Source organism: Sorex fumeus, unplaced genomic scaffold (assembly GCF_029834395.1).
Source record: "Sorex fumeus unplaced genomic scaffold, SorFum_2.1 ptg000094l, whole genome shotgun sequence".
Lineage (NCBI taxonomy): Eukaryota > Metazoa > Chordata > Mammalia > Eulipotyphla > Soricidae > Sorex > Sorex fumeus.
This window is the reverse complement of record NW_026606151.1, coordinates 1,795,611-1,822,220: the sequence shown is the minus strand read 5'-3', so window position 1 is coordinate 1,822,220 and position 26,610 is coordinate 1,795,611. Positions and strand designations below refer to the sequence as shown.

Below are 26,610 nucleotides of genomic sequence, written 5' to 3'. Positions count from 1 at the left end.
GAACCCAACCCAGGGCCTCACGTGCAAGATAAGTGCTCTACTATTACGCTACATTCCCAGGCCTGTAGGTTCAATTTTTTGATAGTCCCACGCCCCACCACCACTCTATTCCCTCATCCAGCAACCCCCTTCCTAAAGGGTAAAGCAAAAACTCCTTAAAGTTCATAGCCATGTATCTGCTACTGTATCTGTGTTTTCAGATTTCCCCAGCAAGCCTCCTTGGCTTCATACACACATTTCTCATGCTTTAGAAACTAAGTATGAAATTTTCCTAAACAATGACACAATCTACTCCTCAATGATTGTCTGGCTGAGTCTCTCTGTGCTTCTAAATCCTCAGGAATATATGACCTTTTATATCACTTAAATAATTCTCTAGGGCTGGAGCAATAGCACAGCGGGTAAGGCATTTGCCTTGCACGCAGCCCACCCGGGTTCGATTCCTCTGCCCTCTCAGAGAGCCCAGTAAGCTACCGAGAGTATCCCGCTCGCACCTGGCAAGCTACACGTGACATATTCGATATGCCAAAAACAGTAACAACAAGTCTCACAATGTTACTGGGCCCATTCTAGCAAATTGATGAACAATGGGAGGACAGTGACCGTTATTATACATGATATGATATTTTATTTTAAGACTTTATTTTCTTGGATCTTTTTTCCTTTTGGTTGAAGAAATTCTTTTTTAACCCAAATGTTACTGCACTCTCATAGAGAAGTCGCTTTCCTGGAAATAAAGTTTTATGATAACCATAAGCATATCAAACTACCCATATCAAACTCCAATTTGGGGTGCTCCCCCTCCCCTTTTATTTTTTACATTTTTGGTCACCATGAGATTACAAAGTTATTCATTATTGAGTTTCAGGGTTTTGTTTTGGGGCCACACCTGGCAGTGCTCAGGACTCAATCGTTGCTTGAATGAGGTGGGGGCAGTGTCAGGAACACAACCCAGGGCCTCACACATGCAAGGTAAGTGCTCTACTGTTACACTACATACCTAGGCCCTTTAGGTAAGTTTTCTGATGCCCCCACCACCACCACCACCACACACTTAATTGGGGTGGGGGAAGTGCCAGAAACTGCACCCAGGGATCACTCCTAATAGGCTTGGGGGACCATAGGGGGTACCAGGGATGGTACTCAAGTCGGTCGCTTGTAAAGCAAACACTCTACCCACTGTACTATTGCTCTGACACCTTTTTTATTTTTTAACTTGTGGACTAGACACCTTAGATAAATGATAATCTTTGGGGCTAGAGTGATAGCACAGCGGGTAGGGCATTTGCCTTGCACGCGGACAACCGGGTTCAATTCCCAGCATTCCATATGGTCCCCTGAGCAATGCCAGGAGCAATTCCTGAGTGCAGAGCCAGAAGTAACCCCTGTGCATCACCAGGTGTGACCCAAAAAGCAAACAAAAAAAAAGATATCTTTTCCTTTGGAAGAGAGGTACATCCTGAAGTGCTCAAGGGACCAGGTAAGGACCAGTACCAGGTAAAGAGCCCAAGCCTCCTTCCTGCAAAGCATGCACCCTAGCCTGTAAGCCAGCCCCATATGCAGCAACAAAATGAATCTCTGGATCATTTTCAATAGAAATCATTCTTTCCTACTTTCATGAGCAAAATTTGATTTTCAGGGCTAGGAGAGATAGTGCAGTTATTAAGTCGCTTGCCTTGCAAATAGCTAACCTGGGTTTAATCTCCAGCACCCCATATGGTTCCAAGCCCTGCCACGAGTTAGACTAGAGTGTAGAAACAGGAGCAAACCCTGAGCACTGCCAGGACGTGGCAAAGAGAGAGACAGAGAAATGATTGTTTTGATGGCTAAGAGCAATAATGAACAGAAATGTAGAACTCAGCTATAGTACAAGGATGCTTGGGACCTAAACAAAGCAGCGCAGGGCAGAGATATCCTTATGTTAGTCTTAAATTACTGGAGAGTGAGGAAAATTAGGCTAGATTTTAATTGCTTTTTCTATCTTTTACCAATCTGTTGTAAAAATATACAAATACCCCTCCACCCCATAAATGCTGTAAGGGAACAGACCATGTGTCAGGGGAGGAGCAAATTCTGACAGAGCATCAACTGTGTGCAAGGTTGGAGATAAATTCTGCAATGTGACTAGCAGTCAGCCTGGCAAGAAGAGATGATCGGTATACATTTGGCAACTGAGTGGCATTAATGTGCCTGCCTGAGCAGGTCTTCTCCCTTATTTACTATTACTAATCTGCCCTGTCTTGGAAAGCAGACACCCCAGCATGAAAGAACAGCATTTAAGATGAGCATGGCACAGTACATGGCGCAAAGCAGGGAGAGGCACAAGCAAAACAGTTTACAGTGCTCACTTACAATGCGCCAGGATTTGGTTTACACATACACTATCCAAGACAAATTACCAATAATGCAGATCAGATAGTGCCCACTTTACAGGTGCTGGAACTGAAGCTTAAAGGGATTGCATTTGGAGCAACTCAAGCAGGAAACAGCAATGGAACAGGAATCTGGGCTGACTGAGGGCTGATTCTAGAACAGGAGCTCTGAAGTACAAAAATATACTGTCTAAATCCATAGAAATAGGTGCTGGATGGAAGTAAAGTTCAAACCATTTTTCTTTTCCTAGTAGAAGTCTTCTTTGTCGACTTTCTGATCCTCAGGCCTATTCTCAATTGATAAGGGTCACTAAATGTCAAAAGTTTACTGACAAGTCAAAACCACAAATTGCCAAAATTAGGCAAGCAAAGTATGAATGAGTTGATGAGTTTCTGTGCCCTTCCAATGATGGCTTTCAAAGAAGCAGGAGCTGGAGAGACCTGTGTGCATTACAGTGATGAGGGAGGGCTTCAGAAGGATACCAAGGAAGGAGTGGAGAAGACTGCCTGTGATTCATGAAAAGCAAAGATTTTGTAAAAGGGGGAGGTAGGGACGAGGCTATCAAAACAAATGAATAGACATAGTGTCCATTTGCAACATTTCATATCCACTCCGGCCACAGCTCCAGCCCCGGCCTGGCTTTACTTACTTGCTCACTAAAACCATCAACAGAGAAGGTAGACAGTGGTTCTCGTGAGGGTAGGCAATTCAGTGGCCAAATCTGCAGCTTGGATTCTGCAACTCTTGGAAAAACACTCCTAGAAGTCCTAGAGATGGAGAGCATGGGCACCCTATATCCAACCCCAAAAATGGAGGACATGCTGACCTAGGATTATTTAAATGCATGGTCTCATTTGTGCAGAAATCTTTCGCCAGGCTGAAGTAGCATCACGTCTAATTAATGACACGCCTGCTCTAACTAGCGCCTGCAGATCCTCCCTGCCCCGAGGAGTGTCTGGGATGAGAGACCTGGGCAGTACTCCTGTGTAAAGCAGGCACAGAAACAAGTCCGGAGCCGTCAGCTCTTTTGTGCACAGAACGGAGACACCGTCCACTCTTGCCAACAGAGACTGGATATATTGGTATGAGGCCCATAGTAAAATCGTGGTGTTCGACCAAGATTTCTACATCATATTTAATTAACTACGTGAGAGCTACATAGTCAAATTTCAAGTTTCCAAATGAGCACTGAGAGCCACCGGATCTGTACTTGAAGGCAGGGATGATGTCAAAGTTTCATTTCCCACCAGGCTCTACTGGGGCTAAGGTGTAGCACTATAGCACTGTCCTCCCGTTGTTCATCAATTTGCTCAAGCAGGCACCAGTAATGTCTCCATTGTGAGATTTGTTACTGTTTTGGGCATATCCAATATACCAGGGGGAGTTTGCCAGGCTCTGCCGTGCGGGCGGGATACTCTCGGTAGCTTGCCGGGTTCTCCGAGAGGCACAGAGGAATCGAACCTGGGTCAGCTACATGCAAGGCAAACGCCCTTCCCGCTGTGCTATCGCTCCAGCCCAGAGGTGTATGGAGCAAAACTCCAAACACTGCTGCCCTCATTCATCTCATTCCAGACAGGCGACGCCAAACTCCCCAAGTCTTCCTCCCCTTCTCCGACATCACAAGTGCAGCAGCCTCAAAGGAACACAGGGAAAATTCAAAATCCGATGCATGCATCCAGCAGACACTGAGCACCTACCTGTGAGTCGGCAGGTACCGACCATGGGACTCACTGACAACTGGAAGTGTGGCAAACATGATTAGTTCCCGAAATTGGGCCCAACTACTCAGAACTCACCACCAAATCTTTTATTTTTTTCTTTTTGGGTCACACTCAGCAATGCACAGGAGTTACTCCTTGTTCATGCACTCAGGAATTACTCCTGGCGGTGCTCAGAGAACTATATAGGATGCTGGGAATCGAACCTGGGTAGGCCGCATGCAAGGCAAACGCCCTGCCTGCTGTGCTATCACTCCAGCCCCATACCACCAAATCTTTCCCAATTTCATGACTCTGCTCATGAGGGGCTCACGTGCAACATTCTCAGGGTAGTTCATCTTCCCAAATCCTTGAACCCTGGAAGTCAACTCGAGTCCTCTTCCTGGCCCCACTCTGGGCCAGATCTCATCTCACTGGGGATGTTTCAAGTCCCTGAATTAACAACCACAGCAAGGCCATCAGTTTCTTTAGAAATTGATCATTCTCTGGCACTACTCATTCAGCTGATCCCGAGTACCAATCACCCAGCAGCACGGTTCTAGGGAGGGGAGAAATCCTGACAGTACTGAGGGTTTGGTCTCCTACAAAAGCAGCTCACGGGGAAAACGTCCCCTGATTCCATATACACCCGGGTTCATACCCAGCACTTGCCACCCAACAATCTTCTCATAGAACCTTGGGTTTCTCTGATCCTGGCTCACTCAAAGTGAAGTTACACAAACTAATGGGGAACAAAAGCAAACGAAGCCATTTCTAAACGAACTTCCACTTCTTAAGAAGAAGAAAAAAAACACCAACCACCTCAAAAGAACAAGGAAGGAAAAGAGAACAGGCTATGAAAGCGCTGCTGAACCAACACATTTCACGCACCCTGACAAAGCACCCCCCCCCCCATCCTTCCTCCAAATCCCCACAGAGGCGACCTTTTCCCCCCATCCTCGCGGCCCGGGATTAAAGTGTTTATGCAAACTGCAGACCTGGGGGAAAGTTTCCGCGCCCGCCTGGAACGCGCGGCTCTCCCTCCGCAGCTTTGTTCCTGCAGGAACCCCCACCCCACCCCCGGGACTCTGCCCGCGCCGCCGCACACGCGAATCCAACGGGGTTCGCGACGGCGACGCGGGCGCAGCCGTGGGCACGAGAGAGCGGGGCTCCGAGGGGGAGCCCCGGGGCGCCAGACACCCCGAGCCGACGGGAACAGACACAACAAAAGCCGGGTCCCGCCGGGTCCCCGCGGGACGCTCCGAGTTTCCCCGCGGAGACGGGCGCGGGCGCGTTTCCTGCGGGGGGCGCGGGCGGGGATGCCCGCCCGGGGGCGCGGACCGACGGCGCGAGGCGGCGTCCGTCGGGCTCTCCCGCTCGGGGCTGGCCCGCCGCGCCGCGACAGCTGGCACCCCGAGGCGCGCTGCCATGCGGCGAGCCTGCCACCTGGGCACTCCCACCATTCTTCGCCGCCGGGGCCACCCCAGGAGGGGGATCCCCGCCGACCCCGCCCGCCGGCTCCCCCCGAGCCCCGACAGCGCCGCCGACCCCCCCACCGAGACGCGCGGGGGAGCCGAGAGGGGCGCGGAGGGGGCTCCCCCGGACGGCGGCCCGGCCCCCCGCGCGTTACCCACCTGAGCAGGCTGGAGAGAGGGTGGCTGGAGGATCCCAGGCCGCCGCCGCCGCCGCCGCCCCCCGAGCTGCTGCCGCCGCCGCCCCCCGAGCCGCCGCCGCCGCCGCCGCCCCCGAAGCCTGAGGAGAGCCGCTTCCCGGACAGGAGCTTCTCCACAGCCGGGAGGTGCCCGGTGCGGGCCGCCTCCAGCAGCTCCTGCTCCTTCCCCATCCCCCGCGCCGCCGCCCCCTGGACCCCCCTCTCCCGGGGCTGCCGCGGAGCCCGCTCCGGTGCCCAAACTTTCCGTCTCCGGGCAACGCACCCCCCAAACCGGCCGGGGACACCACCCCCCTCCCCCCCGCCTTTTTTCCCCCCCGCCGGCACGTCACTTCCGGGATCTGCGTCACGCGTCACCGCGCCCCCGGGCCCCGCCCCCGAGCCCACCTAGCGGGGCGGGGCTCTGCGGCGGGCGCAGGTGGCTCCCTCCGGCCCACCCCGGGCCGAGACTCGCGATGCCCGGAGAGGCCACCTGGCCAGAGGGCGGAGTGTCGGGCGGGCACCTGCCGTACAGGTGGGACGGGAACACGCGGGGTCCACCTGGACGCGCCTCCGAAGTGTGCCCCCGGGGTCCGAAGGTTTGGGGAGCCCACGGGTCGGGAAATACGGTAATTTATTCCGGCCGTTAGAAACAAAGAAAGAAATGTGGTAACGCGCACCTACATTTCCGAGCCTACCCTTTCAATAATCCTAAAGTAAGTAGGGAATGGTTGTGAGGAGTTAGGGGTCGAGGTGAACAAAACGCTCCCCTCCGATTGAAATGTACAAGGCTGGGTCCAGGAGAGGGTTTGTTTTTTTTTATAATAGAAATATTCCCAGGTTTTTTTTTTGTGCCCCCCACCCAGTTCCTGACGTGGCTCGTTCAAACGGAATTTTGCACGAAAGACCTCGCGCCCATGGGATTCGCTTCCTTACGTTGATGAGATTAGCCAGCCAGGCTGCCATAAAGAGTCATGTGTGAGGGTCACGAAGGCGGTTTCCCCAGGGCGAGGCTTTTCCATTGCGCTCCGAATGCGCCGACCCCTGCGATTTCGCCCAAACGTGGGGAGCTCCACAGCATAATTTGTGGTAGTGGGGGACTGAGTTCTCCCTTGAGGAGGGGCAAGAGAAAAAAAAAAAAGTCAGGTATGTGAAACTGGCCCGGGTCTTGAGTCCCGGTGAATAGGAAAAAGTCGTTTGAGTCGAAACGGTTTTATTTCTGTCTCTTGGCACTGCTCCTGCCTCGGAGGAGGCGCTCAATAGTCGTGGGTGAATAAATTCATTGGTTAAACTCTGTTCAAGCAATGACTTTTTTTTTTTTAGGTGCTAGAGGAACGAAAGAGAAATGCTAGCAAGTTCGAGTGAACACTGCGAGCGGGCTCTGGGCGATTGAAATGTACAAGGCTGGGGTCCAGGTGGTCTCCCGGCTCTGCAGGTAAGCGGATCCCAAGACACAGATTTACAGAGGATTGACTTTTCTCCCGTCTCCGAAATGACTGGGAAGGTTAATGACGGGGTTTCACTGGCGTTGCGTTTTTGGAAAGGCAGAAAGGGGCGGAGGCGTGGGAAAGATCTTCCGTAAACAGTACAGCTCTCCTTTACAAACGCTGACTTTCCAGCACCGAGAATCCACGATCTGAAACTCCACAGCCTCAATTTTCCCTCTCCCGACCGCTATCAAATCAGAGCCACAGGGAGCGCTGAAGTCCTCTGCGCGCGCCTCAGACTGACCCCGCCGGGGCGCCGTAGGTGACGTCATCGCCGCGCGACCGGGGCCGCGCGTTCTCGGCCGCCCTGCGGCGCGCGCGCCTCGCGGGCTCCCGGCCGCTTGTGGTGGTCTCTTTCCCCCTCGGCCATGGAGAGTAAGTGCGAGTCTCCCGCGGAAAAGGGTGAAGACACTGGGGAGTCCGGGGAGGCGGCGGCTGCTGCTGCTGCTGCTCCCGCAGCTCCCCGGGCTGCTGACACGGACGGAGTTCCGGAGGAGACGGACGCGGACGGGGACGGGGACGCGAAGGAAGCCGGGGCCGAGGAGGGCGAGGTGAGGAGGGATGCGCCGACGGGGCCCGAAGAGCAGCCGAAGAGCATCCTCTGGCCCACGCGTGGCCGCCGGGCTGCTGGGTTTGCTGGCTGTCACCTCGTCGCGCGACAGTGACCGAGATCGAGAGCCGTGGAGGGCCGGGCACTGGGGACATCCCCCCGCAATCTGGAACCTCGGGGGCGGTTCCAGAAACCCGAGTATAGGCTAGTAATGGTTATCTCTGCCCGGAGGGAGAGGAACTACTTCTCAGGGGACTTCCCACAGCTATTGGGTCAGTCCCCGGCACCACGTATAGGGTCTTCCCCAGCCCAACCGGAGTGGTCCCTGAGCACCGCAGGGTGTCGCCCCCAGACAAAACGAATCCCGCAAAAAGCTTTTTGGTTTTGCTCGTGAGGAAACTGGGACCCGGAGTTAACACTTGGACTTGGTCTGAGTTAAAGCTGCCAGGATTCCTACTATGCTTTTCACCGTCTGAAATCTTCCTAAACACAACTTGGTCTTAGACACAGCGTGGTCTCACAGGCCATCAAATCTGTTAACCAGATCTAACGGGGAGATTTTTTTTAAAGGGTTCCAGTTTTAGTCACCACCTTACCCTCTGGGGTAACTCTTACCGGCGACCTGGGTGCAAATGTCAGGGGTTCTCTGTAGCGTAACATGCCAAGCCCATTGAGTCACCTTAAGAACTCAGCAGAGGGGCTGGAGCAATAGCACAGCGGGGAGGGCGTTTGCCTTGCACGCAGCCGCCCCGGTTCGATTCCCAGCATCCCATGTGGTCCCCTGAGCACCGCCAGGATTAAGTCCTGAGTGCAGAGCCAGGAGTAAACCCTATGCATCGCTGGGTGTGACCAAAGAAAAGAACTCAGCAGAAGGGCCGGGACAATAGTTCAGTGGGTAGGGCACTTGCCCTGCATGTGGTGGATCTGGGTCGGATCCCCAGTATCCCATATGGTCCACCAAGTGCCACCAGGAGTAATTCCTGTGTGCAAAGCCAGGAATAACCCCTGAATACCGGGATGTGACCCAAAAAAAAAAAAAAAAAACCTAGAACTCAGCAGAGTTGCCTATTTGAGGATCAGTCAGAATCTCTGAGTTCTCTGGGTTCCATTTCTAAAGAGAGAATGTTGGGATCTTATTACTGTCATCTACTTAATAGTCTGGGGTTAAATGGAAATAGACTTGGGGGCAGAGCGACAGTACAGCAGGTAGGGCACACGCCTGGCATGCAGCAGAACCCGCAGCCAACCTGGTTTGATCCCAGGCACTAGATATGGTCCTCTACCAGAGCAGAGCCAGGAGTTAGCCCCCAGCACAGCTGGCTTTGACCCACCTCCTGGAAAGGATCATGTAAATGGAAAGAGCCTTTTACAGCATAATGTTGCTTAGAAAGTGATAGAGAGATCCCAGTTTGTCAGAAATAGAAAGAACCTTTAGAAGAGAAAAATGTCTTTAAACGAATCTCAAGGAGCCAGGGGAGTGATTCCCTGGCTGAAGCACCTGGGTTTGATTCCTAGCACAGCTAGCAGAGCTTGCTCCATGAATAATCTCAGGACAAAAAACGCTTTTATAAATTGTTCATACAAGGCTGGAGAGATAATACAGTGGGTAGGGTACTTGCCTTGTATGCAGCCTGCCTGGTTCTATCATGCACTCTCCATGTTTCCCCTGAGCCCCACCAGGAATGATCCCTGAGTGCAGAGCCAGGAATTAGCCCTGAGCACTACTGGGGGTGATCCCTCCAAAATTAAAATAATAAAAATAAAACTTGATCATACATTAGACCCCAAGAAAATATGTAGTCTTAAATATATAGGTTTAGAGGCAGAAGAACTGGATGAAAGGACTCGACCCCTCCAAAAGAATGAGATCAAGAGAATGGATTCAAGAAGAGTGGTTTCCTGGTCATTGGCATTTTGTTGTCCTTTGTTTACAAGGGATACTCGAGCTGTGGTCAGAGTCATTCATCCTGATTTTTTATTTTATTTATTTTTTTATTTATTGGCCACACCTGGCAGTACTCAGGGTTTGTCCTGGCTCTGTGCTCAGGGATTACTCCTGGTGGGGCTACAGAGGCCATTTGGAATGCCAAGAATCAAACCCAGGCTGGCCACCTGCTCGCTGTGCTATCACTCCAGCCCCCATTCATCCTGATTTAGCTGGTTTTCTTTCCACAGCTGGTCAGAAACTGCATTAGGAAAGATAGTGTATGTTGATGGTACAGTCACTGTCTAGAATCAGAAAATTGAATAAATATCTTACGCTGTAATGAGGTTGGCTTCTTACCTTGCTCAGTCTGGAAAGCACACCAGTTACATAAAAGGGTTTCTTTCATTTTCTCAGCCCAAGAGTCAGGACATCTCAGATTTAACAGCAGCTGAAAGGGAAGACTCATCATTACTTACTCCTGCAGCCAAAAAACTGAAAATAGATACCAAAGAGAAGAAAGAGAAGAAGCAGAAAGTGGATGAAGATGAGATTCAAAAGATGCAGTAAGTCAATTTTGGCACAGTTATATGTTTTTCATGACCTTTAAATTTTTTTTAAAAGCGTTTTTAAACTCAAAGCAATACATTATGTCCATTATAGAAAATATAAATAGGGACCGGAGAAATAGTACAGTGGGTAAGGTACTTGCCTTGTACACAGCTGATTGGATTCAATTTCCAGCATCCCCTATGGTTCCTGAACACAACCAGGAGTAATTCTGAATGTAGAGCCAAGAGAAACCCCTGAGTATTGCCAGGTGTGACCCAAAAACAAAAAAGAAAATATAGATAATAAGAAACAGTTTATCACCCAAGATAAGTGCTGTTAATATTCAAACACATGGTCTTCCAAGGTTTTTTTTTGTATATTTATGTCTCTGCATAAAAATGAAACAAGTATTTCCAGAGGTGTTAAATACTGTTTGTAAATTTTCTCACTATATTTGGTAGATGTTTTTCATTGTAATTTTCACACTGTTGGGGAGAATGTTTTCCATGAATAACTCTGCATTAAGATCATAATTTTCTTTAAAATGCACATAGGTAAAGGTAAAGGTAAAGGCCCTCCCGTTGATCGTCGATTTGCTCGAGCGGGCCCAGTAACGTCTCCATTGGAGACTTTGTTGTTACTGTGTCTGGCATATCGAATACTCTCGGTGGCTTGCCGGGCTCTCCGAGAGGGGCGGAGGAATCGAACTCAGGTCGGCCATGTTGGCCGCTTGTAAGGCGAATGCCCTACCCGCTGCTGTGCTAACTTCAGCAGTGCGTGATCGCAAGGATAGTGAAGATTCTCAGTCCCCTGCACAAGGATGACACTCAAATTCTGAAATGTTCCACATCTTTAACAAATTTTTAAATTTAGAAAACATGCAAATAGTGGAACAGGAGAGATAGTACAGCGGGTGTGTGTCTTGCTTGCAGTTGACCCAGGTTCAATTACCAAGCCCCACTAGGAAAGGTCTCTAAGCTCAGAGCCAGGACTAAGCCCTGAGTATCAGCAGGTATGGGCCAAAATCCAATAATAAAGAAATAAGATGCAAATCGTGGGACTGGAGTTGTAACACAGGACTTGGGGCACTTGACTGGGTTAGATGCTGGAGCATCTAACCACTTGACTCCAGCATCACCGAGTGTAACGATGGAGGCCCCCAATACAACTGGGTGTGGCATGGGTAACCCAGTCCCCCAGCACAGTCTGGGGTGGTCTGGCACCTCAGAACCCAAACAGCACTGCCATCCTTGGACCCTTGCATCAAGCTGTCAGCCCTGGAGGCAGTGTATCACCAGAAATCCCTGAAGTCCCTTAAGCACTGCTCAGGAGCCCAAAAGGAAAATTTAGAAGTTTTATTATGTTTTTTTCTTTTTCAGTCATGCCTGGCAATGCTCAGAGATTACTCTTGGCTCTACACTCAAGGAATCACTCCTAGTGGAGCTCAGGGGACCATATGGAATGCCAGGGATCAAATGCCACTGTATGATTCCAGCCCCCTCATTATATTTTATTATATTTTATTTTGGTTATCTCCCTTTCTTATTGAATCACCATGAGATACACAGTTTCAAAGTTGTTCATGATTGGGTTTCACCCATACAAAGTTCCAACACCCATCTCTTTACCAGTGTACATTTCCCTCCATCAATGTCCTTGGTTTCTCTCCCGCTACCTCTATGGCAGGCACTTTGCTTCTTTCGCTCTTGTGCAGAGTGATCATTTCCAATTATCATTGTCATTTTGGTCCCTTCTTTGCCCTAACACTCTACCTCACTTGTGAATATACCTGGGGTATATTCCAACTGTGGACCAGTCCACCTGACCCTTGTTTCTACTGTCTTTGGGTATTAGTCTCATACTGTGTTGTTTGTTTTTTTTTTTTATAGCCCACAAATGAGTGCAAATCATTCTATGTCTGCCCCTCTCCCTTTGGCTCATTTATTTCATTCATCATGATACACTCCATGTCCATCCATATGTAAGCAAATCTCATGACTTCATTTTTCCTGGTGGCTGCATAGTATTCCATTGTGTAGATATACCATAGTTTCTTTATCTAGTCATCTGTTCTCAGGCATTGGGGTTGTTTCCAGATTCTGACTATTGTCGTAGTGCTGCAATGAACATAGGAGTGCAGATGACTTTTCTGTATTGTGTCTTTGGACCCCCAACGTATATTTATTCCCAGGAGTGGTATTTCTGGGTCATTATGGAAGCTCAGTTTCTAGTTTTTTGTGGAATGTCATTATTTTCCAAAAAGGCTGGACCTATCAGTATTACCACCAGAATGAATGAGAGTCCCTTTCTCCCCGCATCCTTGCCAACACTGGCTGTTCTTACTTTTTCATGTGTGCAAGTCTCTGTGGTGTGAAATGTTATCTCATTGTTTTGATTTGCATTTATTTTCCTGATAATTACTGATGTAGAGCATTTTTCATGTGTATTTCTCTTTTGAAGAAGTTTCTGTTCATCTCCCATTTTTTGATGGGGTTGGATATTTTTTTCCCCCTTGTAAAGCTCTATCGGTGGCTTATATATCTTTGATGTTAATCCCTTATCAAATGGGTGTTGGGTAAATAAATTTTCCCATTCCATGGGCTGTCTTTGTATCCTGGTCATGTTTCTTCTGAGATGCAGGAGCTTCTTAGTTTAATGTAGTCCCACTTGTTTATCTTTGCTTCCACTTCCTTGGTCAGTGATGTTACAACCTTGAAGATGATTAGCTTCAATGTCATGGAGAGCTCTGCTCATGTTTTCCTCTATGTACCTTATGGATTCAGACATTATGTTTTGTAATTGTAAAAGTATATAAAAGCCCAATGTTTATAACTCTTAAAGTCCAGAAAAAGAAACCCAATAACTGCCCATAATCCTTCTACCTGGATCTTAAGTACAGAACTTTTCAGATTCTTATGTTTTGGGTTCTGAGGTGGGAACCCACACCTGGCAGTGCTCAGGGGCTACTCCAGGCTTTGTGTTTAAAGAGCATGGGCCATGCTATGTCAGGGATGGAAGCTAGGAGCCCCACAGGCAAAGCATTCACTCCAACACTTTGAGCTTTGTGGGTCTCCCCCTGCCAATTTTGATATGTACAGCTGAATATTTTCAGGTCAGCAGATATACCAGAAATTATCATTTGTTTGGTTGGTCATATCAGAGGTGTTGGGGGAGTGGAAAGGGACACATCAAATGGCACCAAGGATTGAACCCAGGGCTCCCTCATGTAAATCATTATGGCTGAAATGTGAATTATTTATAATTTAACTGATCCCAATAGCTGTTCTGATTTGGGAAGGGGGTTCTCTTCTGATAGCATAAATATGCTTGAGTGTTTACATACGTACTATTTACTTCCTGTGGTAAACTCCTAGCAGTGTAATTGCTAATTAAGACACTACAAACCTTTACAAAGGTTTTTCATATACATTTCCTAGTTCTCCAAAACACTGTTTGGTGTTCATATTTCAGTGCTCTCCAATCTCACTAAACTAACACTTATTTTTTAATAATTGATTTATGAAAAATGAAATCTTTTATAAAAAGTATTTGTTTTAATCATTTTCTTTAGTTAATACTGACCTATTTTTTTCTGTTTTTTTTGTTTGTTTGTTTGATTGATTTGGGGTTGGGAAGATAGGGGCTCCTAAGTGGTACTCTAGGGAGCTCGTGGGCCATTCCTGACGATGCCAGGCTAAGCAAACTGGCATCAATGTGATGATCCTCAGGATTACTTGGGCCACTCTGGTGGCAAGATTCTGGGGCCTCCAAGAGCTACACCTGGTGATACTTAGGGCACCACATGGTATCAGGTTGAACCACTGTACTATCTCCAGTCCGTTTTTCCTGTATCTTTATTGGTTTTCTGTTCATATCATTTATTTGCTAAAACTGGTATGACTATCTTTTTACAGGATTATATATTATTAGTATTAACTTCATCTATTTCACAAATACTGTCCCCTAACATGTTTAAATCTTGTTTGAAGATAAATTTATATATTAAATTTTTACCATCAATGTAATAGTAGTATGAGTCATGAAGAGAGGCTAATATGATAAACAGTGTTGTACAGTGATCCAATTTTAAGCTTTTGTTCTTGATGAAGAAAATAATGTTTCACTTTCTCTTTGGTTCTTCGTAAGTTCCAGACTATTGATTCCCTAAAAGATAATTTTCTAATTGCCTGAGACTCACTTGTATTGACAAAATAACATAGCTTAAGCATCAGCCAACCTAATTATCTGCATCTTTGTCTAGGATCCTGGTTTCTTCTTTCTCTGAGGAACAGCTGAACCGCTATGAAATGTATCGCCGGTCAGCTTTCCCTAAGGCAGCCATTAAAAGGGTAAGGATGCACTGTGCTTTGTTGTCATCCACATATGAGAACTGAACTGTAATTAGAAGAGCAACATGCTTTGGTATTTTGAAGTCAGATATTATGCAAATAGGCTTGGTTTTATGTGTGTGTGGTGGGAATGGGGAGTCAAGGGGGTGCAGGGAGTGAAGGCATCAGGGATCAAACCCAAAGTTTCACGTAAGCAAAGCACGTGCTCTACCACTGAACTAGATTCCTGGCTGATTTCGGTGCATTATTTAGACAGGGAAATAAAAATAATAGCCATCTGAATGATTTGGCCCAGTTTCGGGTTTGTATTCTGGGTCAGAGTCTCAGTTTATGTAGTTCCTGATACACCCGAATCTGTGTTATAACGGTCTCGATTTCAGCACCTCGCCTTAGTAAACTCTCTCAGTGCAATCCTTTATGAATGCCGTGTTCCCAAACCTGGCCTTGACTATCTTCATCTTTCTCCTTGCTCTCAGTTGATCCAGTCCATCACTGGAACTTCCGTGTCTCAGAATGTCGTGATTGCAATGTCTGGTATCTCCAAGGTTTTTGTCGGGGAGGTAGTCGAAGAAGGTGAGTATTAATGGTCCAGATACTGGCCTGACCCTCCAGAGGTCTCATCTTCAGAAATAGCTGCCCTGGACTTACTGAGGCACCTGTGGGTGTCAGTTTCCATTTGTATTAGTGGTTGGCCTAGTGGATACAGGGACCCTTGTATTTGAGGAGCAGGATCAGTAATTCCACACAATAAAATTACAATTAAGCTGCCACTGAGACCTGCCATTGTGGTGTGGTGGAGCTGATCCCAAGGCCAACGATCCAGTTCCTGTTCTTAAGTAAAAATGTTTTTCTCTAGGGGCTGGAGCGATAGCACAGCAGGTAGGGCGTTTGCCTTGCACGCAACCAACCCGGGTTCGATTCCCAGCATCCCATATGGTCCCCCGAGCACCGCCAGGAGTAATTCCTGAGTGCAGAGCAGGAGTAACCCCGTGCATTGCCGGGTGTGACCCAAAAAGCAAAAAAAAAAAAAGAAAAAAGTGTTTTTCTCTAGTAAAGCCTGTTGTGGGTATGACACTACAGCTACAGTGTGTCTACCACATCACAGGACAGCTAGGATAATTTTATAGCCTATTTTTGCCTTAGTTTATTACCTAAGAGCACATACCTAGAGAATCGCAGGTGTCAAAAGGATAATGTAAATCACAAACTCTTCTGTGACCAAATACACTTTCTCCTTGCCCCTCCTCCCCCATTTAGCACTGGACGTGTGTGAGAAGTGGGGAGAAATGCCACCCCTGCAGCCCAAGCACATGCGGGAGGCTGTTCGGAGGCTCAAGTCAAAAGGGCAGATCCCCAACTCGAAACACAAGAAAATCATCTTCTTCTAGCCAAAGCCTAGGAAGGCCCGAAGGAAGGAGGGCCCCAGACTTCGAGCTATTAGACTTTCTGCACTGGTGCTTGATTTCCACAGTCCTCCAAGGAATTCCGTCAAGGTTTTAGTGTCTTCCTCAAAACTCGGATACTTACCACCACACCTAGAAGGCTCGCAGCCTGTCTCACATGTTGGAACCCTGCGGGGCATGTTGAGATCTTGAACTGTTTCTTGACTTGGTGGAAGAACAGTGCCAGGCCTTAACCATCTTCTGGACAAGGAAGCTGCTTTTGGAGAAAAAACATTTCCAAGAAAGCATTGGCAGTTTCATATTGAAACTAGAAGTTATGTGACTTAGGTTTCTTAGGTCTGGTTTGAGGTAGAATAAACCACTAGAAACTTTTGACTTGTGGTACTCTACCATGAAGAATATGGTGATAGCAGGAATGGTGGAATAGTTTGTTCCAGGGAGTTTTTAAACTACTTCGTGGATTTTGGTAAGTGATCATTAAATTTTTTTCCAACTTACCTTTTGAGTATTCATTTTCTGTCTAGCTGGTTAAAATGGGGAGAAACTGGGGCAAGAGAGATGGCACAGAAGGCAGGGCACTTGCTTTGCATGCAGCCAATCCACATTCCACAGCACACCAGGAGTGATCCCTGAGCACAGCCGGGTGTGCCCTCCTCAGAAAGGCAGGTGGGGATTATTCAATTCTGAGTTTACCATCTTCTGTTGAAACTCTTGGGTTTGAAATGGGAAAGAAAATTCAATGTAGGCATTCCATAAAGAAGTGCTCGGACTAAAACTTAGTGACCAAAAACTAATCAGCTGGGAAGGAAATAAACCAGTAACAGAACAAAACTAACTGGCCTTGGCTTTTCTGTGAAAATTCTAGTCCTTCCCATTTTATATGAGAACCACTCAGTTTTATCTCATTTAGCACTTAAATATAGTGTGGAAGCCCATATATAATTCCTGCTAACAGATATACCACAACCAGTATTGTTCAATAAGTTTAATTTGCTTTTCTCAGTTGGTTCACAGAACCAGTACACACAAAGTTTGATTAGATATTGCAACATTAAATTTTCCCAATACTGACCAGTATTCCAGTTAATCAGATACATTCTCATCGTTTTCCTCAAGTAGACGGGAAAGGTGTAACCTTTTATTGACAGTGATTAGCAGTAATAAGGCTACTGAATACAATTGGCAATCCCCAAGAATTCTTCCCTCTATCGTTCAGTGTCATAGGGAGAAATTGTTCTTTTTTTGAAGCTTTCCTGAGCATGTCTTAGGAGCATGTCTTAGAAAAGATCCCAATTCTGCTTAGCACCCTGAGTGGGGGGAACAGCTGGGCTCACAAAGTTGGGCAAATCTGAGTTTATTAATCTTCTGTTGAAACTCTTGGGTTGAAAACAGCAAAGAAAAGTCAGTGTAGGCATCCCATAAAGAAGTGCTCGGACTACAAATTAGTGACCAAAAACTAATTAGCTGGGAAGGAAAAAAATGAAAGTGGTGTCTCAACATTAGTAGGAATTAAAGTGACAGCAACCTACTGCAATTTAAGTGACAGGATAAAGCTGAAACGGGTAATAAGGGACAAAGATCACATCCAATTTTGGACAGTTAGCGAGCTCTCACAGTTTAAGGTTTCCAAGAATGTTTCCACATATGTCTGCTGTGAGCAGCTAGGAGAAATAGCCTATTCAACTATAGCTTCTCTCCATACCTACCCTAGAACTCCCATAATAGCAAAAGATAGGCCAAAGAGTTAGAGGAAGGCCCCAGTTTCTGAAGGGAACACATACCAGAGTGTTTTGAAATACTTCAAAATAACAATGATATATCACAAAGCTGTGACACAGCCTTTGTAATTCTCAAATACCAATTTGCAATTTGGTAGCATCTGCTAGCTACTGAAACTGCTCATTCCGTTGTTTCCATATTTTTTATGTTCTTACTATAAATGATTTTAGAAATTGAGACGTCTATTAAATACCTGAGAAAAAAATCTTTGTGTGTTTGTGTGTAAAGGTCCGGAATGGATAGTACTACCCATATCAAAATGACACATTTTCAGACTACCTTCTTTCCCAGACCCGTGAACTAGCCTAAGGGGAAACCAATATAAATGGGTTAAATGGAAGCTTTAGGCCATGAGGCATGTGATGGGTGGTGTTTATCCCTGTGTGTTCATAAACACGAACTATTTAGAACCATGAAGTATATGAAGAATGATGCCGGTGGCAAAGTGTCAGACTAAATATACAGCACAAACACCATCAGGAGATTAGAGCCCATTCCTCTGTCTTAAGCCCAAAACTCTAATATTCCAGTGAGCTGGTAACAAATTTTGAGATTAATAACCATCCTGCATTCATCCAAGAGAGATTTACTGGTCCACTTGCCGTAGAACACAGCTCTACTGCAGCCATGTAAACAGGAAACCTAGGTAATCAGATGACACATGGTTGTAAATGCTTCACAGCTGAAGTGATACGCAGTGGCTTAAGTCTTTAAAGGATAGCAGTGCTATCACTCAGTTTTCTTGAGGTATTGGTATTTCTTGTTCAGTCTTACAGCCCCAAGGCAGAAATCATAAACAGTTCTAAGGAGTTGACACTGTTTTTCCCTTTACACTTATCACAAGGTTGACTGACTAGTTCACATTTCTCAATTATGAAAGTCTTCCTTCCCCCCAGTGAATGAAGTTATACAAGGTGATTTTACTAAAAATTCTATGGGACATTGGCCCCTACTACTTTTCCTGAGGGAGGATTTTAAGATATAATGGCCAAACCTACCACATCAAGGAAGACAGACATTCTTGGGTTCCACTGATCACATAAAGATGAGTGCCAGGGTGCCGTGAAACCCAACTGAACTCGGAGTAAGGGGTTTGCCTTGGTGCTTGGCGGACCCTTGTCTAATGCCTCCTGCCAAGCACAAGCTTAAGATGCAGGTACACCAAGTCGCACCTGCTGTGGGTCTGTTCTTTTCGTAGAAGGATACCATGGAGGGATGTGGGGGTCTGGGGGAAGAGATGAAGAATGCCATTTCAAACCAATCAGGCTCTTCCTCTTCCCACCAAGTGCCATACTGAGAGGATGGGTGACTCATCTCTTGAACACTCCCTTCGCCTTTGAAAGCAGCACTGAGGGGGTTCTGTCAAGGGACATAGTTACTGTCCTCTTATCACCAAGCAGCTCTGTTTTTCTGTAATCCCTTTCAGAAAGCTGCTGTTCAAGGATGCCTCTGAAGTTTCTGCACCCACATACAGATTCTGCCAGCAAGACTGGAACGAACGTTTCTGAGTTGCTTTGAGAAGGGCTTCCATTTACCCCAGGCTCTGAGGTGGACCCCTAAGCTAGTATGTCAGGACCTTCTGCACATGCCCTTGATCTTGACTAAAGAGATTTATCACTACTCCCCTCCCTTTTCTGCTCTCTTTGGGAGCCATGTGGAACGGTCTTGTGGGAATAGTTCCAGCCCACTGAAAGGTTCTGCAGTTCCGGGGCCCCTCCATGTCCATGCTATGGAAGACCACAGGCAGTGCAGAGATGAAGCCATCACTGAATTCAGTGCTTGACCCTGTTGTATGCTGAGTGCTGATGTCACAGCAATCCTCTGAGCCCTCCCTCTCAGCAGTGCCTGGTGGCTTTCCCGAGTTCTCAATGAGCACACTACCTCCAAGTCTGCAGCGCTCATTCTTCTACTCCCACACAGAATCTGTCACTGTCCTGAGTTTTTGTGATTCAGATTATACCATTATGTACTGTGTGAGTGAGTGTGTGTGTGTGTGTGTGTGTGTGTGTTTCAAATCTCTGGTTTATCTTACACTGCTGGAAGTAGTGCCATTTGATGGCACTGTAATATCCAGATTTCAGTTTCAGTGTTACTTATTTTGAAAAATCTCACTAAGGTTAAACCAAATGTTAGAAAATTTTTCATTAATGTTCTCTCCAGAAAGACTATAACCAGATCATAATCTGACAGTGACCAAGGTTTCAAAAAATAATTGACAGAAGTTCTTCGTAAGTCTGAACAAGTTAATCTTTTTTCCTTCTTAAATGCACTTATTTTTTAATCCTAAAAAAAAAAAATTTAAACAAACACAACATAGGCATGATTTCCCACAAAGGAAACCATTTTATGTATCCTCCAATAGGTCATGTGTGATTAAGACTTTAGTGACACAACTAATCATTATTTTACTCTCATGCCAATTCAAAGGGAGTTTGCTGATGAACTTCTTTCTGTCCAATCGGCGCAACCCAAAGTGTTTTGCGGAGCAGCCTGGATGAAGCACTGGGCAAGAACTAGGTATTAGAGAGGATGATCGAGCTCTTCCCTAGGGTAGGGCAGAATCCGGGTAGGCTTGAAGGGGTTTTTTCACTTAAAATGACATGATTTTGAAAGCCACAGTGGTGGAGGTGGGTGAGAGGCCATGAGAGAGATGTTTATGTTACGGTTGAGACCCTTTGCCCTCTCAGCTCCCAATCCACCAGGTGCTAAGGAGAACGCCCGGGGCCCCAGCAGGGAAGGTAGCTCTGAGGCATTCCTGTGGCTGTTCTGGAACTCCACACAGCCAGAGGGGCTCCAAATCAAGATCCCCTGCTGATCTCTCCTGACCCCGGTATGCCTTCAATCTAGCTCCAAGTATTTTTTCCTTGATTTAAGTTTCACACAAACTGTCACTGAGGGGAACTGATGGTGCCAACCTACTGCTATTGCTTACTTAGAATCACAGCAGCACAAGGATGAAAGGAGAAGAGAGAAGCTGAGTCCCAAAGAATGTGATTGTAAGGTCCATCAAGATGGCAGGAGCTTAGGTCCCTGCCCCAGAAGGCAGAGTCAGGCTTGGTGCTTGGTGCCGCTCCCGCCTCCTGTCTCACGACTATTTCCTGTCCACTGCACTGCCACAGCCAAAGCTCAAGCTTCTCGGGTTCGGGTCTGCTACAGGAAGCTCTGGGCCAAAGAATCTTTGGTGGCTCCGAGGAGGGATGACTGAGGAGATGGAGTCTCGCCGTGGATGAGGAGGAAGCAAATGGCTCTGCCATGTAACCAGGCGCAGAAATGGCTCTACAGTGTTGAGAATGTTGCACCGAGTGGACAGAGGGCTGGAAGGCTTTCTGCAAGCAAGCAGGACGCCGCAGCCACACACAGAGCTGGGCCCGGTGTGCTGGAACACAGTCCGGCAGGGCCCTGTCTTCCAGCCAGGTCAGAACAGCTCCTGGAAAGGACGCCACAGGAAGTGAGGCGGGCACCCGCACAGTCCCTCTGGCATCCTGGCGGACTCGTTCCCCGCCGGACAGGGTCTCCTGCCCTCGGTGGTACTATTGCTGGTGATCTCTTCCTCTCCTTAGCACACACAGCAGAGCCGCTGTCAGAGCTCAAAGAGGGGGTTGTATTTCCTGATTTCCTGAAGAAGTCTTTCCCGGTCCTGGTTGGCACTGGCCAGGGCTGCTTTTGTTTCTGAAAGTTCCTTCTGCAGAGTAGGTAGTTCTTTCTCCTGAGGGGCAGTAAGAAATTCACAGCTGATGAAAACATCCAGTAAGGGAACAAAGGAAAACTTTCAAGCAGAAAAATGCACAAGTTGGTCAATGATCAAGAAAAGCCAGACAGGGGCGGGAGGACAGTTTAGTGACTTAAGGTGCTTGTCTGGCAAATGCACAGTCAATAGTTCAAATCCCGAGGCTGGAGCGATAGTACAGTGGGTAGGGCGTTTGTCTTGCATGCAGCCAACCTGGGTTCAATTCCCAGTATCCCATATGGTCCCCCAAGTACCACCAGGAGTAGTTCCTTAGTGCAGAGCCAGGAGTAACCCCTGAGCATCACCAGGTGTGACCCAAAAAAGTGAAAAAAAAAAAAATTCAAATCCCCATGCTGCCGCCTGCATGGAGGTGGCTGACAGGGATCCCCAACAACGAAGTGCCCAGAAAATGCTCCATGACTTAGAAAACACCCAGGGCGAGTGTGAGGGCCTGAGCTTAGTCCTCAATAACACCGTGCCCGCACCAAGGTGATCCCGACCACCCGATCTAGGGTTACAGTGAGGGGGTGAAAAAACAAGCGATTCCAACCAGACCGCCAAGAAGCTCGAGACCCCTCTTGAGATTGACACAGTCACAGGGACAGCAGTACTCGGGACTGGGAAGCAGTAACTTTTACCTGACATCTCAACTTGCCTCGGTTGCCCCTCAACTTCTAGAAGCTGCTGCTCTGGTAAAGGGGCCCAAACCACCAACTGCACACAGCACACACAACCTTAGCAACCGAGGCCTCCTGGCGTGTGAACTTTAAGCATCAGAGGTGAATCAGGAAGAGCCTGTTCAGGCCGATCCTTACCTGCTCTCCAAAAGCCTCCCCTGTCGGTACCAAAAACACCTGCTCCCCTGGGACCTGCCGCTCCTCACTTTTAGATGCTTCGGCGGATGGTCTGTCCTGAGCAGCAGCTGCAGAGAAAAGTCAAGTTTCTAAAAATATTCAAGTGCTGCCCATGGGGACAAGCAACTCCCACCTGTCACCTCTTCCCTTCCAGGAGAAAAGAGCGACCAGCACCCTCACCTCCTACATGGCACATGCTGCCGTCCTTCCGCTCGTGGCCAGCCCCCTCACCTCCTATGTGGAACACGCCGTCGTCCTTCCGCTCCAGCACAATATGCTCCATGGCCACAGTGATAGGCACAGGACCAGGAGACGTGGGATAGATCGGGGGGATGTCATCCTGCGAGAGAAAGGGGAAATGACATCATGCCCCCAACAGCTCAGAAGCTCAGAGCAACTGAGTTCACAATCCTGCTAAATGCATTTTTTTGTTTTTGTTGTTTTTTTTGTTTTTTTGAGTAAGCCCGGCGGTGCTCAGAGCTTACTCCTGGCTCTGCATTTCAGAATCTCTCCTGGCCGGAGGACCACCTGGGGAGCCAGTGAATAGAAGCTGGGTCAGCTAAGGCAAGCGCCCCACTTGCTGTACTATCACTCTGGCCCCGAGAAGCATGTTTTATGTCACTGTCTGGCCAGACATCGTACTAAGTTCTGGTAACTCAGCCTCTCGCCATTCTAGACAGGGTGAAACCACTAAACCACTGCACTATACTGCACTGCACTGTCCTCCTGTTGTCCATTGATTTGCTTGAGTGGGCCCAGTAACGTCTCCATTGTGAGACTTGTTGCTACTGTGTTTGGCATATCGAATACATCACAGGTAGCTTTCCAGGCTTTGCCGTGCAGGTGAGATACTCTCGGTAGCTTGCCGGACTTTCCGAGAGGGGTGGAGGAATCGAACCCAGCTCGGTAGGGCCGGCCGCGTGCAAGGCAAATGCCCTACCGCTGTGCTATCGCTCCAAGGATCAAATAACTTAACAGACTGGCATGGACAGGTCAGACTCAAGGTACATTTGCCTGAATCCTGGACTTTCTGACAGCAGCATACGTGAGCCCCCAACCCCCATCACAATGCCAACACCACCAAAGAAGGCTCATGCATTCCCCCGCTGGTTCTCACCACATTCGCACAGTGACTGGGAAGAGGTTAATGGCTGTCCCAGCCAGGATTCCTTGCCTGCCCAGGTCTAGGGTAAAAGCCCAAAGGTCCTCTCACCTTCAAGGTGATCCTGGAATCGAGGAGCTCAATCTTCATGGGAACTACCTCTGGGATCTCCTCATCCTCCAAGAAAGGCCCCAGGCCATTGAGCACCGAAGTCAGCAGCTCAAGATCACAGCCACGAAGCAAGAGATGCAGGAAGCCATTCTGTGTGGCCAGTGGGGAATGGACAGCTGCACCAGGCCCCGCCTCAAAGCGAAGGCCCACAGCTGGCCTAAGGTGACTGGACTTCAAGACTGACGATTCTGCATAGGCTGTATCTTTGAGAAGAAAGACAGAAATAATTAAGAGCCAGAGACAGCTCTGAACACACATATATTTAATATGTTTAACAACTTTACCCCCAAAGCATTGTCATCACTATCTTAGAGGTGACGGAAATGAGTATAAAAAAATAACCGGACAAGGGCTGGCAAGGTGGCTGACAGGGCTATAGCATGTTCTTTGCATGCAAGAGACCCAAGTTCGGTCCCTGGCACCACATACACACACTGGGAATGATCCCCCAAACAGAGCCTGCAATAGCCTCCCAGCAAACTGAACTAAAGTTATACTACTTGTTAATAGTGAGCACAGAACTGGAATATGGGCGGTCTAACTGCAGAGTCCACAGGCCTAGCCACTTAGCTATGGTAGCTGGCAAATGCCTCTCTTGGCAAAGGGGAGATTAAGGACCAGTAAGGGCTGGAGCAGTAGTACAATAGGCAGGGCACTTGCCTTGCAGTCAACCTACCTTCCATCTCCAGCATCCCATATGGTTCTCTGAGCCCACCTGAGTGTAGAGCCAGGAGTAACCCCTGAGCACTACCAGGTGTGGCCCCCAATAACAACAACAACAACAACAAAAGGAACAATATAAAGCTGGCTTCCCGTTGCAACTGAGGCACTGAATGAATAGGGAAGCTCTTAAAATACAGAATCCTGGGCCAGATAGTGCAAGGGTTAAGGCACCCGCCTTGCATGCAGGTTAGATCAATCCCAGTTTGATTGATCCCTAACATTTCATGGTCCACCAAGCACTGCCTGGATAAATTTTTTAAGTTAGTATTTTTTATTTTATTTTTATAAAGTTGTTCACAATATTTGATTACATTTAATATTCAAACACCAATCCCACTACCATCCCAAACCCCAAACCTTGCCCCCAAAACAGAACCGAAAGTTTATTTTGTATTGCTTGTTAAAAATAATCCGCTAAAACTGAGACAAAAAAGGTTTCTCAGAGGAAAGTACATGAAGATTGCTGTTTTTAACCTAGGAGCCAACAAAATTAATTTTTTAGGACCTGCTTTTGGGGCAGACTTGTGTGGTGAGAGGAAAATTCAAAGTAATGGTGGTGGAAAGGTATATCTGCCTTTGGAGCAAGCTGGGGTGGTGGTCAGGAAACTTGAAATAATGGTGGTGAGAAGGTGTAATGGTGGTGAGATTGGTGTTGGAATACTGAATGTAATAAATTATTGTTAACAATTTTATAAAAATAAATAAATCCATTGAAAAGCTTTCATACATGTACAGGAGGCATGTATGAACATGTACAAGGATATTCAAGCAATGTCACTTGAAACAGCAAAACAAAGTAACTGTAACAAGTCCAAACATATTTAGAACAAACCATGACAGATATACAGAATACAGAATAGACTGTCCCCAGTGGATAGAAGAGTGTGTGTGTGTGTGTGTGTGTGTGTGTGTGTGTGTGTGTGTACACATAACAGACCAACCCAAGTGGGTTTAAAAATATATAAAACAGGGCTGGAATGATAATACAGCATTGCCTTGCATGGGGTCGATCTAGATTCAATCCCCAGCATCCCATATGGTCCCCTGAGCACCACCCAGAGGAATTCCTGAATGCAGAGCCAGGAGTAACCCCTGAGCATTGCTGGGTGTGGTCCAAAAAACAAATAAACGGGCTGGAGTGATAGCACTGCGGGTAGGGCGTTTGCCTTGCACACAGCCTACCCAGGTTCATTTCCCAGCATCCCATATGGTCCCCTGAGCACCGCCAGGAGTAATTCCTGAGTGCAGAGCCAGGAGTAACCCCTGTGCATTACCGGGTGTGACCCAAAAAGCAACAACAACAACTGTCACTATCACTGTCACTGTCCTCCCGTTGTTCATCGATTTGCTCAAGTGGGCCCAGTAATGTTTCCATTGTGAGACTTGTTACTGTTATCACGGGTAGCTTGCCAGGCTTTGCCGTGTGGGCGAAATACTCTTGGTAGCTTGCCGGGCTCTCCAAGAGAGGAAGAGGAATCGAACTCGGGTAGGCAGTGTTGCCTGCGTGCCAGCCCAACAACAACAAAAATTAAAATAAAATAAAATGAAAGATATATAGAAAAAACTGTCCCTAGTGGGTCTAAGGGTGTATTTGGAGAGTGACAGTAATAGCGACACACTCCAAAAACTTACTACATGGACTGAACTATATGCTTACAAGGCTATTCAAATTGTAGCTCAGAAAAACTGTTTTTACAGAATAAAAAAAAAAAATAGGACTGGAGAGATAGTACAGGGGAGAAGGCACTTGCACTGAGCTAACCCAGATTCAATCCCTGGCAACCCAAATGTTATCTCAAGAACTTCCAGGAGTGACCCTGAGCACGGAACTGAGAGTAAACCCTGAGCACAACTTGGCATGGTCCAAACCACCCCCCCAAAAAAGGGGGAAAAGTATAAACAAAAAAGTAGTATATTTTTACAATAGACTATAATATAGTCGTGAAAATGAATAAATTACAGCTGGAGCGATAGCACAGCGGGTAGGGCGTTCGCCTTACAAGCGGCCAACATGGCCGACCCGAGTTCGATTCCTCCGCCCCTCTCGGAGAGCCCGGCAAGCTACCGAGAGTATTCGATATGCCAAACACAGTAACAACAAAGTCTCCAATGGAGACGTTACTGGGCCCGCTCGAGCTCGAGCAATTCAACAACCTAGAAGAACTGAAGAATATCATGTAACTTTAGAGCAAAAGAACCAATCATAAAGTAGCACTGTAGCACTGTCCTCCCGTTGTTCATCGATTTGCTCAAGCGGGCACCAGTAACGTC

General features: G+C 47.4%; 3 protein-coding genes across 7 annotated transcripts in view; 1 reads left to right on the top strand and 2 right to left on the bottom strand.

Annotated features, from left to right (window-relative positions):
* ANKS1A (ankyrin repeat and sterile alpha motif domain containing 1A) overlaps nt 1-5,928 on the bottom strand; it is a 204,176-nt gene extending 198,248 nt beyond the window's left edge. For all 4 annotated transcript variants that reach the window (XM_056132630.1, XM_056132632.1, XM_056132629.1 and 1 more), the window contains exon 1: nt 5,705-5,928. In XM_056132630.1, the coding sequence (XP_055988605.1) occupies nt 5,705-5,913 (209 nt within the window). In that variant the 5' untranslated portion in view covers nt 5,914-5,928. The remainder of the gene's footprint in view (nt 1-5,704) is intronic.
* A 1,627-nt stretch (nt 5,929-7,555) lies between these two features.
* Nucleotides 7,556-16,498, top strand: TAF11 (TATA-box binding protein associated factor 11). Its single transcript, XM_056132288.1, has 5 exons — nt 7,556-7,756; nt 10,097-10,245; nt 14,493-14,580; nt 15,057-15,153; nt 15,838-16,498. The coding sequence occupies exons 1-5, from the start codon at nt 7,574-7,576 to the stop codon at nt 15,966-15,968; spliced, it is 648 nt and encodes a 215-aa protein (XP_055988263.1). The 5' UTR covers nt 7,556-7,573; the 3' UTR covers nt 15,969-16,498.
* A 455-nt stretch (nt 16,499-16,953) lies between these two features.
* The window catches only part of BLTP3A (bridge-like lipid transfer protein family member 3A), a 60,619-nt gene continuing 50,962 nt past the window's right edge, over nt 16,954-26,610 (bottom strand). Inside the window, exons 18-21 of one of the 2 annotated variants that reach the window (XM_056132286.1) lie at nt 23,557-23,819; nt 22,524-22,683; nt 22,305-22,411; nt 16,954-21,468 (exon numbers count right to left, since the gene is read on the bottom strand). In XM_056132286.1, the coding sequence (XP_055988261.1) occupies nt 21,343-21,468; nt 22,305-22,411; nt 22,524-22,683; nt 23,557-23,819 (656 nt within the window). In that variant the 3' untranslated portion in view covers nt 16,954-21,342. The remainder of the gene's footprint in view (nt 21,469-22,304; nt 22,412-22,523; nt 22,684-23,556; nt 23,820-26,610) is intronic. The other variant, XM_056132287.1, reaches the window with a different exon arrangement.

Coding starts and splice junctions, on each gene's coding strand:
- TAF11 (XM_056132288.1), top strand. CDS start 7,574: ATGGAGAGTAAGTGCGAGTCTCCCGCGGAAAAGGGTGAAGACACTGGG. Junction 7,757..10,096: donor CCGGGGCCGAGGAGGGCGAG/GTGAGGAGGGAT, acceptor TCATTTTCTCAG/CCCAAGAGTCAGGACATCTC. Junction 14,581..15,056: donor CTAAGGCAGCCATTAAAAGG/GTAAGGATGCAC, acceptor CCTTGCTCTCAG/TTGATCCAGTCCATCACTGG.